Here is an 18,401-nt window from a genome sequence, read left to right as displayed (position 1 = left end):
CAGGAAAAGTTGACCACATGATTTCCAAATCGAGCGCCTCGACGAGCGGTCTCCACATACTGCAATCTGCGAGCAGTGATGCCAGGACGTGGGATTTTCTCCCACGTGGGAGCCTTCGTGCGCATGTGCATGCTGACATCACAGCTCGACGGCGGTTGTTTCCATGGACGTATCTATGTGCAACAGTAGGTCCGCGTAAGGGGCTCTTCCTAGTCGTTTCCCGCGTTTTTCGTTAAAGTGAAGGTGAGTCGCGTAATGTTATATAATATATTAAATTGTAGTGCAATATTAGTGTATTACAGTGACAGAAACCAGAAGATGGATTACCAGCAGCCTAGTTCGAGTGGATTGGCGGATAAGAAGAGAAGTAACAAAGGGAAAGTATTCCAATTATCTTGGCTAAAGAATAATATTTTCAAAGACTGGTTAAAATCTGATGATAATAATAAAAAAAGCTTTCTGCACGGCTTGCAATAAAGTCTTGGCATGCGGAAAATCAGAACTTATTAGACATTCGCGGACTCAATTACATATTAAAAATACAAGCAAAAGCTGTGATATCACACCATCTGTTTTATTACCAAAAGTTTATAGTAATTCTGATTTGGACCATGTTAATAAAGTCAAAACAGCCGAAATAAAGTTAGCTGCGTTTTACGCGGAGCACAATATAGCTTTTCAAACAATTAATCACATGGTCCCTTTATTAAAGGAAACCTGTTCAGATCCGCAGGTGGTTAAGGATCTAAAATTGTCACGAACTAAATGTACGCAGATAATAAAAAATGTAATAGGCAAACGCGAAAGCGATAAGCTTATTACAGAATTAAAAATTCAGAAATTTTCAATATTAATTGATGAAAGCACGACTATATGTTTTATATATAATGTTCTTGTTTGAATACTAGTAAGGTTTTCTGCAGTTTTTCTTACTCTCGCAACAAATGTTTGTATTCATGTAATAAATCGGCTGCAGATGTACAAAATAATAAAAAAATATATATTCATTTATTTCCATGTAAATATGTTATTTCTTTTAAAAATGTCCTCTTCCTGTAATTTCTACCGTATTTCAATTGTCACGGGGGTCTAACGATACCCCATATTTGAGTGAAGTATATACGTTACTGAGGATTAGGTAGTGCGCATGCGTGGGAAAAATCCCACGTCCTGGCATCAATGTCTGCGAGGCACCATACAAAGTTCAAGCGGTTCAAATTCAACCACGTTAGGACCGAAGAGTAGGGATACAACGGATACAACTTGTACCCCTACTCTTTGTTAGAATTTTGGGGGCGCAACAATCTTGTTATATGATGAAAGATCAGAGGAGAAAAATTCTTATCTAATTACGTCACAGCAAGGGATGAGGATACACCAGGATAGCCCTAACATCCAATACATTAATAAATTTTCGTGGCTTGTTTTTCTGGGGTTATGTAATGTAATGGCACAACCGACAAAGTTAGGAAAACTTTATGAAGCTTTGATAAATTACACTATTTTATGACCGTAAATAATATTTAAGCGTACTTTCACTGAATTTATACAAATATTATTATAAATATATTGTAAAATCGTCTACACAAGTTGTATCTAAGTGTCCCGATGCGCGACCAAAGACCGTACCGCTTTAAATAACCGCGCTATTAAAGCCGTATCGGCATGTATAAATCTGTCAATGGCCCTCACTGTGCTGGCTCTGTTACACCTTATATACAGATCAGTGGTGGATCAACTCACACAGGATCACAGGACAATTTAAATCAACTTGCACGATTTCAGTAAAGTTTCATCCCTTTTTCGTCCCAGTGCTGCCCCAATTCAGTGCTGCACTGTGAGATCGGTGGGATCATTCGTGCTAACCAAACAAAATACTGCATCAGTATTGAGTCAATACTGGTCAATACTACTGACGAGTCCTGGCATCACTGCTAATGACCAGTACCGTTTTAGGGCAGCACCGGCAACACTAGACAGAGCAGCACAGAGTCAGTGCGTGTTTGCCGAATTTGCTATTTGATGCAATCGTTTTCTAACACGTTCCATCTCTTACATAATGATTGACAATGATAAACCAAAGGATTATGCGGATCATGCGGATTAAGAGAGACTTTTCTCCCAATAGGTGTCATCACAAGCACTCGTTCATTTAACTTTAACATTTAAAATATTTGTAACTTTATTTGAACTAAAAGACTATTATTCTACTGAAATAATAATTCCACTATTCTGTAAATTAAAAATAATATCTACAAAGGGTTCAAAATGGTGATAAATTTTTGTCAAATTGTATGCAACTCGACTTTTTCACCCCTACCACTTACTCTATCACGCTTAATAAGCCCATCCCTCAAGGATCTTTTGCAATTTAAACTGTAACTATTGTTTTTGAAAATATTTTAAATTCCCTTATCTACGATTATATCACTTTAATATAAATAGTGTATAAAAATTGTATTTTGGTTACACATATCAGTACTTTTGTTGCAAGGGGCATGACTGTCATAAAAATAGTATTGTATTTCAATAGAAGTGTACATATTTACACACAACGATGCTGAATGATGCGCATGTGACCAATGATAGTTTTCACCGTGTCCTTCTTTTCCTTGTGTGATATGATATATACGAATATATTTATGCATAGTTTTCGAAAATTAAATTGTGTCGATAGTTTTGTACGATTCTGTACAATACATAAAATTGATTGGACAGTATTCATAGTACATTTTTGAACGTAGTTATTGGGAAGTAAAATGCGATCAGAATACATGCTCGTTGAACTTAGAATAATCTGATATTATACGAATAATGTTATTTTAGAACAAGTGTTTTGGTGGACAAGTCGAACGTTGTCGTTATCGTATAATGTGATCTATTAAAATGTATCGCGCAAATGTAAGCACGAAAATGACATATTTCAGCACCTAAATAGTTACTTATTTTCGAATACGTTTTACACTGTAATTTTTCAGTAATATAGCATATATTATATAATGTTTAGTTATATATAAATTGTGCACTTTGCATGATATGTTTACTAACGATACTTTTATGTACTATCAGTTATAAAATTCAGCAGAGTACAATTTAAGTTTATAATAAACTTAATTTCTTTTTAGCAAAATGGACAGCCTCAAAGGGTAAATGCTGATCCAATTCAGAATCGGGTAAACGGAAGGCATCCTGCCCCTATAAATGTTCCAATGACGGTTTCTGAACAATGTAGGGAGTCATGGTTCACTGCTATCATAGGGCTCATTCTGTTTGCAACTGGCATGTGTCTTTTATTTTGGAATGAGGTTTGTAAATGTCTTCATCTTCTATTATATAAAAGTACTTTACTATAAGCATTATATTTCAAAAGAACATTCCAATATTATAGGGAAGAGCCGTGAAAGTAGCACACTCTTTAGATGAAGCTTTACGCAATTTGGCAGTTCTTCCAAGCACTATAAAATTGTTACCTGAATACGAAGGTCGTTTAATACACTTGTCAGGTCCTTTAAACATATTGGAACCATTGACAGAACCTGATTATGGAGTAATTGTATCAAGTGTAAAACTGAAAAGGAGAGTTCAAATGTATCAGTGGATTGAAATAGAAGAAGAACGAAGGTAGTTCAAAATCTTAAGTAAGAAAAAGAATCTATTATTTCCTCTATGTTAAGTATAGTAATTCTGTCTTATCAGTTTCGGCGAAGTAACAGAAGAAGATAAACATTATTATTATACAACAGAATGGAAAGACAAACTGATCGATTCTGATCATTTTTATATTAGAACTGGTCATCATAATCCAAAAGAGATGCCTATTAAGAGTCAGATACAAATTGCGGACGAAGTTAAAATCGGGGCATTTACTCTAGGAACTGAATTAAAAAAGAAATTCAACGAATTTATAGAAGTCACCAGCGATGAAAGACCAGAACGTAAAGACATTAAAATGCATTCTGGTTTATACTATCATAGTTCAGATTTATGGAATCCTCAGGTACACTCACTTATACTCACTATATACTGATAAATAAGCGGCAAATTTAAAAAAACTGACCTACTTATTTTAGGTAGGAGATATACGTATACAGTTCTCTTATGCAGGAAAATCAGGAGAAATTTATTCTATAGTTGGTATGTTACAAAAGGGTACTATTGTACCATACATCACATCGCATGGTGAAGAGATTTTACTTCAACGGAAGCACAAAATCACAGTAGATCAAATGTTTCATTTAGAACACGTACACAACTATTGGCGCACATGGACTATTAGGTAATGTGTTATCTGTCTTGCATTCTTGTAAGACTTAATATTAATAAGTTAATAATTGTTTCAGAGGTCTCGGCTGGTTAGTCCTATTTTTGGCAGCAACATGTTTAGCAAACATACTGAGAACAGTAATTTTAAATTCTACATTCTTATGTGGAATCATTGCAATTGAGTCTTTAACAATGTCAGTGTCCATGTCTATTAGTTTGTTGGTAATAGGTTTCGCTTGGGTATGGTATCGACCAGTGATAGGTCTTTGTCTAGCATTGGCGTCGATTTTACCTTTTATCTATTCAACTTTAACATCAGGATCTCAACCGCAACAACGTGATAACTACAGAAGATTATGAACTTCAATTAAAAAGTTACATTTTACTTATGTAAATACATTAATTTATTAACATTTATCATCATACTGGTACATATTTATTTCAACTAATCTTACAGAAAGTACAAATTCTAAAATGCTGTTGTATGTTGTTAATTGTATTTATTATTAAATACCCAGAATTTTGTATTCAAACCACGTATTACATTTTATTAAATGAAATCTAGACAATAAACTATTTTTTAAGTATTTTTATTGTCAAATTTTGCAAATTATGTACATCAAATTAGCTTTCTATAAAACCACATATCATTTAGTTTTATTTACGAACATATCCTTACGAAGTTGTAAAATGTTAATCAACACATTTAAAATCATCTTGTGATTAGTAATAGGACAATCTCTTTCATATTTTGTATAATTTAATTCCCTAGACTTTATATGGACTCCGAAATTCCCCAATGAATGAAGTTTTACATTTCATCTCGCCGTCCAATAGCATTTTTTATGATTGAGTGGATCAAGATGGCCGCGAAAACTTTGTAAACGGAAACGTTTATTTTGATGACAGGAAGAAAATTGCATGCTCCAATTATTATTTTTGAAAAGAGTGAATCGAACTGATATCGAATAAGCTTTAATTGTCAAGAAATTAAATAAATGTAGATGACAATGACCGAGGAAACCCAACAGTCTGAGACTGCCGCACAAAACGAGGCACAAACTAGTTCTCCAGATGTCGGAAAAGTTAAAGACAGTAAGAAAGAAAAATGCCGACCTATGACAAAGGTATTATTGATTAAAATGGAACTGAAAATGTCATGAATCATTTAATATCTATGAAAAATATCTTTTGCCTTTGTAACGTATTACACTTGAAGAACAAGAAGTGACAGTTTTACTTTAGAGCATTTACAATGTAATGTTGTGAAGAAATATTATTCGTGTAATATGTATTAAATGAAATGTTATTTCATATTTTAAATAACAAAATATATATGATGCATGACAGTAAGAATAATATCCTTAGCACTGAGGAGTTTTCAAAAGTCGAGAGAAAATGAAGAAGTTAAAAGTTTTATTTAGTTTCTTGAATAAAAATAGAAAAGTACTTAATTAATATTCAAATGATAACTTAGAAGAGGTTTCGTCATAACTGCAGAATATAATTTATTGCATATTTTTACTCATATCCAGTTAATAATTAGAAAAATGTGTTTCTAGGTAGTAATACGGAGATTGCCTCCAAGTATGACTCAGGATCAGTTTTTAGAGCAAGTTGCCCCATTGCCAGAACACGACTATCTTTGTTTTGTAAAGGCTGACATGTCTATGGGACAATTTGCCTTTTCTCGTGCTTATATTAACTTTATGGAGCAGCAAGACATTTTTATGTTCAGAGAGAAATTTGATAATTATGTGTTCGTTGACTCTAAAGGCACAGAATATCCAGCCGTAGTAGAATTTGCACCTTTCCAAAGGTTACCAAAGAAAAGAGTAGGGAAAAAGGATTTAAAATGCGGTGCAATAGAATCTGATCCTTACTACATAAGTTTTCTAGAAAGCCTTAAAAATCAAGAGGCTGACTCCAATGTAGCACAACCAAAAACAGAGTACTCGTATCAACCACCAGACAGTAAGTCGTTTTCCATGTGGTCTGAAGAAGAATGTTTCCGTTAGATACGTGTATATTTATGTTTGTATATCACTGAAATAGACACACCAAAAAAAGTTACAACCACACCACTTTTGGAATATTTAAAACAACGCAAACAAGAGAAACAGCGTCTTAGAGATGAGAAACGCGAGGAGAGACGACGGAGAGATTTAGAGAGGAGAAGAACAAAAGACGACCCAATTATATCTAAGGTAGTACTACAATTTTCGTTTGTACTTAATTAATTTAAATATTTCAAATTAGCTCTCAGCGTGACAAATACAGTATAGAATACGAAGATAGTAAATCAATTTTAATGAAGATCTTATATCTAAATTATAAGTATTATTCTCTACTGTATTTGCTGATACTAATCTTTTCACCCTGCAGTCGATATATAACATTGAAGATAACCAGACCAAGTATTCCTTCCTTTCTACTTCCTCAACTGTCAAGTCAGAAGATGTATTTCTTGAACATCCTATTGAAAATTTAAGTATACCTCATAAATGTAAAGAAGAAGTCCCCAATAGTGGAACTCTGAGTACGTCACCAATGAAAAAGAATTCATTGAACGTGCAACAGCAGTCTTGCAGAAAAGAAAATACAGAAGTATATGTAAATTGCGTCAGAAGTGTATCACATATCAATGAGCACTGGCACTATAGTAATAAACATCCGAAATTATTTTACTTTTATGAGAGAAATTACAAAGAAAAAGACACTGGTTGCAGGAAGAATAATTACAATCATTGGAATAATATGAAAAATAATTATATTCATAATAACACCAAGTACACATCACAATACATCAACAATAAACATTATTTCTCTTCATTATCGAAATCACAATTCGCTAATTTACACAAAACATGGAAAATGCAAATACCAGCAGAAATGTCAAAATCAAGGAGTTGTAGCGTTGTATTTGATTACCAGAAACTTTACCCTATTAAAACTATCTGTGAGAAAGGATTGCCGGAATATCGTAAAAATTCATGAAACTGGAACTGCATATGATTAGCAGGGAAATTTATGTTATCTATTTACTGTGTGTCAAAGTGATTATGAAGGGAAAAAGGATTATTTCTCATATATGCGATTTAGATCAATGCTATATACTTTTTCCGTTTAATAATTGTATGCTAAATTTGTATGCATTTATTAAGATGTAATTAATTTATCGTTGACTAGTTTGTATACATTAAATTTTGTAAGAGAAATTGTTTTTAGAAAAAAATAAGTGAGAATTTTGTGTCACTTTATTGTAATTTATTATACAATTTATTATAATAAGTTCCATTAAAATTTCTCGTTAAAATTAATAATGACGACGCATTACTTAATACAAAACTTTCATTTTGTTATAGGTATTGAAAAATCCAGATCTTGATAAAGAAATATGTAAAGATAATAAAGAAAACAAAGAGGATAGGGACAAACTTTCACCTAAAGATACAAAAAATCGTATTAAAAAAGAAGACAAACTACGTGACAAAATACCGCGAGATCGAGATTCCAAACCTATAACAAAAGGATATAGGGATAGAGTTGAAGACAGAAATAAAGATCAACGTGAAATAAAACATCAGAGGCGTCACGATGACAAAAAAGTATATGGGAGACGCGATGAAAGGGATAATATAAAAGATGATAGGAGAAATGATGGAAAAGATGACAGAAAATGTGATTATAAAGAAGATATTAAAGATTCTAGAGAAAGAAAGAATGAGGAAAAACGAGGTAAGAGTTATGAAAAAATGAGGCAGGAGAAGAAAAGACTTGCAGAAACAAAAAAGCAAAGTGTAGAATTCAATATGGATATTGAGAACAGTACAAAATTAAGGAGTGCAGATGATGATTCTCAAAGAAAAGAATTGCAGGTTGATTCATATGAAAATATTAAGGAAAGAGAAGAATCTCTGAGCGATAAAGATGATGCTGAAAATAGTAAAAGCAGAGAAAGAGAGGAGACCAACGAGAAGCAAGTATTAGAAGAAATTGTAAAAGAACCAGAGCAACCGAAAGACCAGAGAAAAATAGGTAAAGATATTTTCACGTCTTAATAAAAACAAACTCTATCGCGCCATTGAGATGCCACTTTTCAAATATTTACAGAAATTCGATCAACGACCGTGGAAACTAATAAAAATACTGGAAAATCTAAATCCAATGAACATATCAATAAAGAGGAAAATAATGTAGGTAGTGATGGAAAGAACGATTCAAAAGTCACAAAGAGACGTAGTTCACTTGAAAGTGGTGGTGATGGAGGTATAGGAGATGGAAGTTGCTTAAGGCGACACAAATCATTAGATGGAGGCGATCAAAATAATTTACAGAAGGCTGAAAATGAAGACAAAGAAAAAGATAAGAAAGATCCACGATTAGAGCGTAGAATTAGAAATAAGGTATACATTTATTTTATTATTTTTATTACTTAATAATATCGTTTGATATTGTGGAATTAAAATATTATTTCTCTTGAAACGTTAAAAGGACCGACCTGCCATGGAGATTTATCGTCCAGGAATGGGAAAGTTTAGTAAACAACGATTAGAACGGGAAAAATCGAGTAACGACGAGCGAGCATCTCTTTCACAAAGTCCAACGCCAAACCCTAACAGCAACAACTTATCTAAATCGGGAAAGCCGGGAACAGAAGTACGTTCTATGACGTTTAAACGTAGTGTTAGTCGTGATTTGGTATAACAGCTACTACATTTTATAAACTTCATTAAATACTAGCAATACGTCTATCAGAATCTGTGTTAATATAAAAGATTTTTACACTAGTCGTTCTTGTGACATACAGTATCATACAGCGGTATCCATTGTACACAAATGTATAATAAAGTACAGTGTCCTACTTACAGTATATAATTGTGAGATCAAAAAGTGTTCGCAATAATCGATTCTTTACTTTGTGATGTAATGAACATTCATTTTTCATTCACTGTACAATTTTCTGATGCATCTTTTACGATAATGTCTAACAACTAGTCACAACGGTATAATGTACAAAACAAACTGGGGAATGGGACGATGATAATTGACTGGTATGATTATGAATAATTAATACATTAAACTCATACAATTAATTATTTTTATGAATATAAAATTTAACTGTTAAGTTCGTATTACAAAACTTAATATTAAATATATTGTTAATAATTTACATTCAATAAATATTTCTATAATTTCGATGTTATATACGTGGATGTCGTTCCTTTTTTGCATCAACACTTAAGAATATACAAAATAGATTATTTCTATTGATGTTGAATACATATTTTGTAATAGTATGAAATTAAAGTATAATTATCAGTCAAACATGAACAAGGGACAATTGCAATTTCCCACTCTTAACTACTCTTAACGTTCAGTACCATTAAAAATTACAAGAACAGTTATAAAAAAATATTTTATTTCTTTATTAAAATATCATCCTTTTCTTCCATGAAGATCCTAAAGTATTAATCTACTTTATAATAAAAATATGGCGCATTAGTGTCAATAATGTAAATAGTTAATCAATTTCAATAGTTAGCCCTTGATTGAGATAAACGTGCCGAAGTTCTCTGTGGAGTACACGATGTTGTTGCGGTGATTAGTCTATTTCTTTTCGGTGTTGGTGACGGAGTAATTTCGGCTGAACTGAGATGTCTTCTTCGAATTGTTAACTTTTTTGCACTTGATGTGGACGCCCTTGTCCTGACTAAAGTGAACATAAAACAAATTACACGTACTTAAAATAATTGAAGCTTTTAAAGGATCAAGAGATTATGTAACATTTTTGTGGAAACGAAGCTTTCTTAGTGAATGAAGGTGATACGTCGTAGTCTTTAAAACAGTATCTTATTTCCCCTTGTCCTACCACAAAATTAAAAATATCAAATCATTACAAAATCAATATTTGTAACATGACACCTCCATCCTCTGAAACCTTCAATCGTTTGTTTGTATATACTTTGAACAACACATACTTTGTTTTGAAGGAATTTTCTTTGGTGTAAAATCAGTATCCGAATCCGATCCAGAACTCGATCTACTTCTGCGATCACGCGATTTCATTTTTCTAACGTTTTTTGCTGAAATGATTTTATATTAAATGATAAATAGCTTGTATGTAATGAAAGTTGTAGATTTGAATAATTTATATACAAGAAAAGTACACCTTTTGTCACTGGTGCTGTATCAGAATCACTGTCGGCATCACTATCTTCGTCGCTACTACTTTTGCATTTTGTGCGTCTATTACGTTTCTTCGATATCGGCGCCGGGGGTGGTGGCATCACCTCAGAATCGCTTGGCATTTCACCCTCTGCATTCTCGGTGCCCTTAAGAAGCTCTTTTAGTTTTTCTTCCAGTTCTATACAGGCTGCTTTCATATTTGGTTTCCGTTTCGTCTGATCTATAATAGTCTGCAAGGCTTTTAAAACTTGCTTGTTGTGAATTTTTTCCTTCAGCAAGGCTAAACTCTCCATAAGAAGGCGTATACCTAATCGAAATGAAGTAGAAATTGAATAAAATATCTTATTTAAACGACATGCAGTTCTCACTTACTTTTAGGACCGAATTGCAAAAGCGAAAGGCAATACGCAAAGTCACGCCACTGCCTTTCTGTACTAGCTAACTTGAATCTGGCAAAAATTTTATCGATTATGGAATCGACCTGTTTCTCTTTTTGCAACAAACCCAATACGTATCTGTAATTAAGAAACATTATATTAAAGGATTGCACACTTTTATCTTCCGACTTTAATACTAACACATACTTTATAATTTCTTGGAAATCAGATTCGTTTAAGTTTTCCTCCAAATCGGTTAACCGAGACAGTATATCAGGCATCACATTGTACAAGACGTTCGCTTTCTGCGAAAGTGCCTTGAAAAATTGTTTCGCGTCCTGACGAATTTTGGTGTCTTCATCAACTATGCACAATGCTAATTTTGATATTTGACCTCTTACACGCACCATGTCTCTCATTATAAGACTCGACAAAACACGAACACAGGTACTTCGTACGTATACATTTTCGTCTTGCAATCTAAAAAGTTAGTCGTACACGTAATCTGCGGCAACAGTATATTTGACTTTACCATATATTTATGTTTCAAATTACCGGTCATATATATGCTTCATCCATGGTTCCACTTCATTAGGGAATCTCGTTGCAAGATCGCTTATTCCGATAAGAATATTGGCACGAATCGCAGGATATGATGAACGTTCTAATATCGTGATTAAAAGCTGCAATGATTCCTTGCAAACGTTGGAACTCACAGTCATCATTTTAGATAAGGTAAGAACACCGGCAGCTTGTACGTCTTCGTCATTGTATTTATCATGATTTTGACACACCTCTAGTACCAGTGGACTGCAAGATATCATTTATAGATATATTTTGCATATAAGGCGAAACACAAATGCATTAAAATCATTAACATACACAAACTTTGATAGCAGCCCATCTCCAGTTACAACGTGATTTTCAAGAATGTCATTTATAAGTTCTGCATCTGCATCGTCTACTGCCCCCTCGACTGCTTCTTCTCCATTGTCTTCCATGATTGTGCTTGTCTAAATACGAAAACAAAAAAGTAGATTGATTTCAAATAGATCAGGGTATACAGTGAGCAACGAAAGTATTTCAACGATAAGATTCTCAGAAATTCAGTATACAGAGAAAAAAAATGTACGAATATTATGTTAGTCTAAATTTGACTTATATTAGCATATACGCATGAAATCTAAACAAATTTGAGAGAAGAAATAAAACAATATGTAGAAAATTTATAAAAACTTGATTACAACCATGTAAATATGGAAACCTGCTATTCAATTATGTTTGTTACTCACTGTATATACTATATAAGATTCACAATCCTTCAATAATTCCTATTGTTTCGGTTGTATGCCACTATACAACAAGCGCTAAAAATCATCGTAGCATCTAATTCATTTCATACTGTACCTCTTTATTGCGAATCTGTTGTCTTGCACTAATTGTGTTTGATATTGACGTACTTGACAATGAAGTATTTAAATTACGAGAACACGTATTTTTGTCATCTTGGCTTTTTTTTTCTTTTTTCGATTTTCGTATAATGTCCCTTCGCTTTAATTCCTTATAAACTGATGTATCCAAATGTACCATTTCTTTGATCGCAATGTGTCCAATTAAATACAGCAATTTAGACAGTAAGTGGAATGGAACAACTGATGTTGAATCCTTACTATTAAATTGGCCACGATTATATACGTCTAGCAACAACTGTTGCATTAAATGATCAGGCTGATTTGCTAACTAGAAGTTCAAAATATTGCTTATAAAGTATATCTAGTCTTCCGTAACGAAAAATTTGAATTTCTAATAAAATAGATTATTCACTTACATGATAAATAACGCTGATTGCATCTGTCGCGAATGATATATATCCATCTTCTTTTGTGTTAGTAAAATTATCTATCAGCAATGTAAAAATTTCTTTAAACATTTCGTGATCATTGGGATACCTAAGGATTGTAGTAATTATTTACATAATTATAGAATATTAGTTACGTAAATTCTTGTCTTTAGCTTACCTGATCGATAACTTCTCATTATCCTCGTTATTATTTTTCATCATTAACAACGCTCTGCACGTGTCCCTAGCTAAAAGAAGGTCAGTTTTTGCTCGCGATCCCAAACCTACTTTTACCAACACGTCTAGATTTCCTGATATAATACCACTCTGAGCTTGAGCTGCCATTGTTATTAGCATTAAAGCCGATCTGCTATCCAATGAATCGGTGTCCGAGGATTTCATCGAAAATTTTTCCCACAAAACCTATTGAATTAATTACAAAGACAAGGGAATTATTTCGCAACATAAGTCCATAAAATAGTTACATACAATTATACGTGTGTATCATTACCTGCAATTCTTCATTTCCCAGTTCATTATTCTTATACCACATTATAATAAGTTGGCTTAAGGCTTGACTCTGACCCGGTTTAAGTGATTTCAATAATTCGATTAGAGCTTTTATACGCGTAAGAGCTTTCTGACGACTGGATTTCTTATTCTCGTTGTTGCACAAGTAAATCTCTTTATATACAGCGGCCAAATTCTTGCGTACCGACTGGTCGCGGTGAAACATTTGGAACAATGCTTCACGTATAGCATCTGCAGCACCAATTACGCCAAACTGGTAAGCAATTCCGAGTAAACTGCATGCTTCAACGGCATCAGTGGCTGTTGTAGAAAACAGCAAATTCTCTGCCATGGGTATAGCTATTTCTAACTCCGTTGCGAAATACAAACAATTCTACAATAAAAAAAAACGAAACTAAAAGGTCAAAGAAGCTTATTTTAGTCAGTAATAAAATTGTAGTGTGCATACTCTCAAATAATTTACAACTCGTTTAGCCACTTCTATTTGCTCTTTTTCTTTATCTTTATCTGTCGACTGCGATGTATTTATAGTTTCGTTTGCACTATTCAAAGCGCCTTCTGATTCCATAAACGTTTTCAGTAAAAGTAAAAATAAAATTTCTTCTTTCGCTTCGTTTGCTAGATTTTCTATGTCTGGATTTTGTTTTAATATAATGCAAGCTCTCCATAAGAATTTTACTGCTTCTAAAATTTTTCCTTTCAACATTAATTGCCTGACATGTTCAAATGCTATATCAGGATTAATATTTTCTTCATCTTCAATTTCATCGTCTTCGTCGTCGTGGTCACCTAAATTTTTGGAATGGAATCGCGATACACTTTTAATTACGTTGAAATAAACACACATTAAATATTTGACATACACACACACATATATGTGTGCACACACACACGCGCGCGCGCGCACGCACACACACACGTACCTCGTTTTTTACTGTTTTTCTTCCCACAATTAATAACTTCTTTCAATGCCTTTCTGATTTCCGGAAGCATGTCGTTCCATAATTCTAATCTTTGGTTATCGCCACGATCACTTTTGCTAACAGATTCGGTTTGCATCTTCCTTAATTTTATTTCTTCCTCCTCCAGCGATTTATAAATTTCTTCCTTGTTTAACTATAAAAGATTTATTTAATTAATCGTCGCTGTTTATGAAAAAACGATTGTGAAAACAAATACATTTACTTCTGGGTACCTTAGCAGCAAAAGGGTTGGCTTGAAGTAATGCACGTAGCAGTTGCAATGCTTGCTTTCGTACATTTGCACTTTTATCTTCTAATCGTAATGCAGTGGCAGCTAGAAGTTTTCCTTGCCTCGCTAGAGGAATAGCTCCGTTGCAACATAATCGTTGCCATACTTGTAGGACTTTCGATCTGACATAAGCATGAACATCCAACATGTGTTCTTCTAAACTATTAAGACATTCATCGCGCTGGTCTTTTTGTTCCTGTGTCAGATCATCTCCAGTCAATGCTTTTTGCACAACCGCCCCCAATACACTAATCGTGCAATTTCGCATACTGTAATGCTGTGAAAAGTATGTAAACAAACATGTAATAAATGCAAGAAGCATAAATGCGTAAATAAGTTGACACAAATGCACTTACTTCGCTACCCAAGTAATCAATCATTTCATCAAGAATAGGAATTATGATGTTTGGTTGAGTAAGAGCAATAGTTTCAAGAAATATTGATATATTACGATTGTCAGACTCAGATGGTTCAGATTGATCAATTTCATTCATTACTTCTCTCATTAAACCCTTACATCCACATTCATTAATCATATGAACAACACCAACTGCTATATGTGATGCTAATACATCGTGGAATTTTACCAACTGAAATATTAATTAACACATTCAATTGTTTCCTTCAAATGAGATTCAAAATCATTCAATACACAAACATACCTGAATAATTCTTACTATACAACTTATACCATGATTGTATCTCTTAACTGAAGTCCCTAAAATCTTTTTCAAAAGCAATTGAGAGTTTTGAGGACATTCTGTTCAAAGAACTTGAACGCAATCGTTAAAAGAATCTTACCTCAAATATTGTTTGCCTTATGTGTTTTTGTCTTGCTTCCTTACACTGTTCCAAAGTCTTATAACATACTTTAGTGAGCAATCTAAAATACAAGATTAAGTCAAACTACTGCCAATAAATTCTTTCTATAGATAATAATTACTGTCCTTTTTTAAAAACTCATTCAACATAGTCTGCAAACTTACACAACAAATGAATCCTCGACTACAGGTGGCTGCCAGAGCCTGTGTAATGGTAGCTGTAACAATCTATAGACATATTCCAATGCCTTTTCCCTAGTCATTTCCCATTCTTCTTCCATATCAGATTTCAAATTTTTTTTCCGCTGAGTGAAATATATTGATTAATGTAAAACTAATCTATTGGAATGAGATCCAAAGAAATAACAGACAAACCTTTCCAACTAATTTGTCACTTGAATCTTTAAGAATTTCTTCATCTATGTGACACATAAACCATGAAAATAGATACGCAAGCATTTTAGTAATGTTTAAGAATCGTACTCTATCCTCTTCTTGTAATTCGGTACCCTTCTCAACTACTCTTTCCAGATCGCAGACCAAAATTTCGATGGCTTAATAACACAATACTTAAAATTAGTACTATGCTCATTTTTCTAAATCATAAACAAGAAGCATAACATCGTTTACCTTTATGAATTCTGCTAAAACCGCGCATAATAATTGGTAATTCAACCTTATTACCATGAACAAGTATAGAAAAGAATGTATCGAAATGATTTATAATGAAATCAATTCCATTCTCTAAAAGCTCCGATCTTGCTTCTGCAAAGAAGTTACAATTGTATGATGTATGTTTTACATTTATTATCGAGTAACCGAACATATAGATTAAAAAAGAATATGTGTATAATGTGCCATCTCATACAGTTACAATTGCTTTAGTTTTTATTAACCACAAGTACATTTTCCTATGGAAAACAAGCATATACTGCATCTATAAACCTTGAAGCAACAAGTGTTGAAACACCTGTTGATATGTTCCTTATCATGTATAATATCTATATTTCAGTTTGTACGTTAATCATCTTCTTTTGTACAATACAAATGTTTGTAATTTTTTTTCCACTATAAAACACATATTTAATAAATATGATAAGCCTGCCATGCGAACAACAAGTCGCATAAAATTAATGTGACACATAATGCATTAAGGAACCCATGAATAAACCCTAGAAGCTATAATTTAAAAGAATTCATTCATATACTATAATTTTGTAATGTACACAAACAAAAAATACAACATTGGACTCCTTTTATTATTTACTTTTATATTCACATTTTGCACAATTTAAATGTAGTGCCAATGAATCAAAGAATATATTATATATAATAGGAAGTAACATTCGTTAAGTACCATCGAGAGCTGATTGAATCATTCGAATTGGAATGACTTTGTCGACAAAAAACCGTCCACCGCCGGTTGCCACCAAAAGTTCATCTTTGTTTATAGGAATGACAAAGTCCTTTATCATTTTTATTCATTTATCGATCTTTGTAGACTCCTTAACAAATACTTTGCTTCGGTATTAAAAAAATTGAGCACTTTTCTTCACAATAAATAGTTAGAACACCATGGAACACTTTTAGAACGATTTACAAAGAAACCTACAAACAACATTAAACTGTTACATGATGCGCTGAATTTCGAATTCATTGCTACCAACAGAGTAATACCTGAATTTAAATCAGTATGTTACAATTATAACTGTATTTGAAAAAAAATCTAAACGCTAAGTAATGTACAAGTTTTTATAATAATAGTGTATTGTTATTATGTAAACAAGCCACTCATACGGTGTCACATATTAATTATTTTGCAGGAAATAATGCATTTGCTAGTCCTTCAGTTTAAAGTTACAACGGTCACAACAATGACACCGCGTCATCACGTGATAGATTATTGGTAAATCTTAATACTTGAAAATGGCTAAACATTGCAACAAATATCTTTTTTTGTAAAATTTGTGATAGGTTGATTATCCCTGATAACCAGTTGTGTGCAAGTTTCGGGCAAGTTGCAAGCAATAGAGTACATACAAGTGTTGTCTACATATTTACGCAAGTTGCACGCAACTGTTGTAGCATAGTTGACATTGAGGTAGGTCATGGACATAGTAATAAAGGGTGGAAGTGTAAGCTGAATGACCTATGTGAAGTTAGCCGGACAACTTTAACTTCTTAACTTTTCATTATAGCCAATTGATTGGTGGTCGTTTGGTGGTTATTGATGGTCTAAATAGAGCATTTGGTGGTACTTAGTTTCTATAAAAAACGAAAAAAACGATATAGTCATCTGACGGATACAGGCACCGACTAGGTATAGGATAGACCTATCATCTTATGGGACTTCGTGTCTCATGTTCTGAAATACCGATAGTGTAAAAAGTCAGGGATTTTCTGTTGCCCTCTAGGTTATGAGAACGGTGAATTTGTGAACTACGTTAAATCATTCGAGCTCAACTAGTCTAACTTCTACAGTGTGTCGAGTCTAAAGTACGCAATGTTGTCAGATCATGCGTGTTCGGTACGTCGGAAAATCATCGAAGGGACCAGAAGGGACCATGATCGTGAACGGATTCTCTTCCGTCCGTTCGCTGTAAAGTAGACGTATTATATGTATAAAAAGGGGTCATAGGCTCTTGTCCCGACGGACCTATTGGTTTTTCTTCGCGTACAAACAAGTTATTGCGTTTTATATTGTTTTTATGAATATGTATATGTATTATTATGTACATTTGAGTAAATTATTTTATTATTCCATTGTTATTACAACAGTTTAACAGTGACAACGAACACATGTATATTTTCAAATATTGGACTAATAGTATATTTTTATTCCATATTATTACATATAAGTGAATAATACGTATCAAAAACGTAATCGAAACACAGATTTTTATTACACCATAAACATCGCACAAAAGATATTTCGTTATATTGGCATCTGTAATAATTATGGATGTTGCGGGGAAATCAATATTATTGACATTATGGAACATGTAACGAAATATCACTGTAACGCTTAAAAAATTTTTAAAGTTCCATTTATATCATTGTCCTGAGAAAATGTTCATACTTCCAGCAGCATTCATATTCCAATCAAAGAATTTACAGAATAAGGAAAAG

The 18,401-nt window shown here is 33.1% G+C and overlaps 3 protein-coding genes across 3 annotated transcripts; 2 read left to right on the top strand and 1 right to left on the bottom strand.

Annotated features, from left to right (window-relative positions):
- Positions 1-2,782: 2,782 nt before the first annotated feature.
- On the top strand, positions 2,783-4,623 carry LOC107193581 (transmembrane protein 43 homolog). The gene is made up of 6 exons (XM_015583054.1): positions 2,783-2,901; positions 3,126-3,305; positions 3,389-3,621; positions 3,697-3,997; positions 4,071-4,276; positions 4,341-4,623. Exons 1-6 carry the CDS (start codon positions 2,887-2,889, stop codon positions 4,621-4,623), a joined length of 1,218 nt encoding a protein of 405 aa, XP_015438540.1. The 5' UTR covers positions 2,783-2,886.
- Positions 4,624-5,126: 503 nt separating this feature from the next.
- On the top strand, positions 5,127-9,296 carry LOC107193535 (regulator of nonsense transcripts 3A). The gene is made up of 6 exons (XM_015583002.1): positions 5,127-5,390; positions 5,826-6,237; positions 6,319-6,470; positions 7,629-8,301; positions 8,377-8,669; positions 8,758-9,296. Exons 1-6 carry the CDS (start codon positions 5,268-5,270, stop codon positions 8,968-8,970), a joined length of 1,866 nt encoding a protein of 621 aa, XP_015438488.1. The 5' UTR covers positions 5,127-5,267; the 3' UTR covers positions 8,971-9,296.
- Positions 9,297-9,765: 469 nt separating this feature from the next.
- On the bottom strand, positions 9,766-16,877 carry LOC107193509 (condensin complex subunit 1). Its single transcript, XM_015582969.1, has 21 exons — positions 16,630-16,877; positions 15,903-16,037; positions 15,648-15,826; positions 15,438-15,577; positions 15,253-15,334; positions 15,114-15,176; positions 14,808-15,041; positions 14,396-14,728; positions 14,124-14,316; positions 13,649-13,989; positions 13,181-13,573; positions 12,848-13,092; positions 12,658-12,778; positions 12,237-12,569; positions 11,712-11,842; positions 11,385-11,639; positions 11,037-11,309; positions 10,825-10,967; positions 10,436-10,759; positions 10,245-10,349; positions 9,766-9,976 (listed from the first exon to the last, which is right to left on the bottom strand). The coding sequence occupies exons 1-21, from the start codon at positions 16,745-16,747 to the stop codon at positions 9,798-9,800; spliced, it is 4,320 nt and encodes a 1,439-aa protein (XP_015438455.1). The 5' UTR covers positions 16,748-16,877; the 3' UTR covers positions 9,766-9,797.
- Between the last annotated feature and the right edge of the window lie 1,524 nt (positions 16,878-18,401).

Source organism: Dufourea novaeangliae, unplaced genomic scaffold, assembly GCF_001272555.1.
Source record: "Dufourea novaeangliae isolate 0120121106 unplaced genomic scaffold, ASM127255v1 scaffold6, whole genome shotgun sequence".
In the NCBI taxonomy this organism is placed as follows: Eukaryota; Metazoa; Arthropoda; class Insecta; order Hymenoptera; family Halictidae; genus Dufourea; species Dufourea novaeangliae.
The sequence above is the reverse complement of the archived record's forward strand: the minus strand, read 5'-3'. Positions and strand labels throughout refer to the sequence as shown.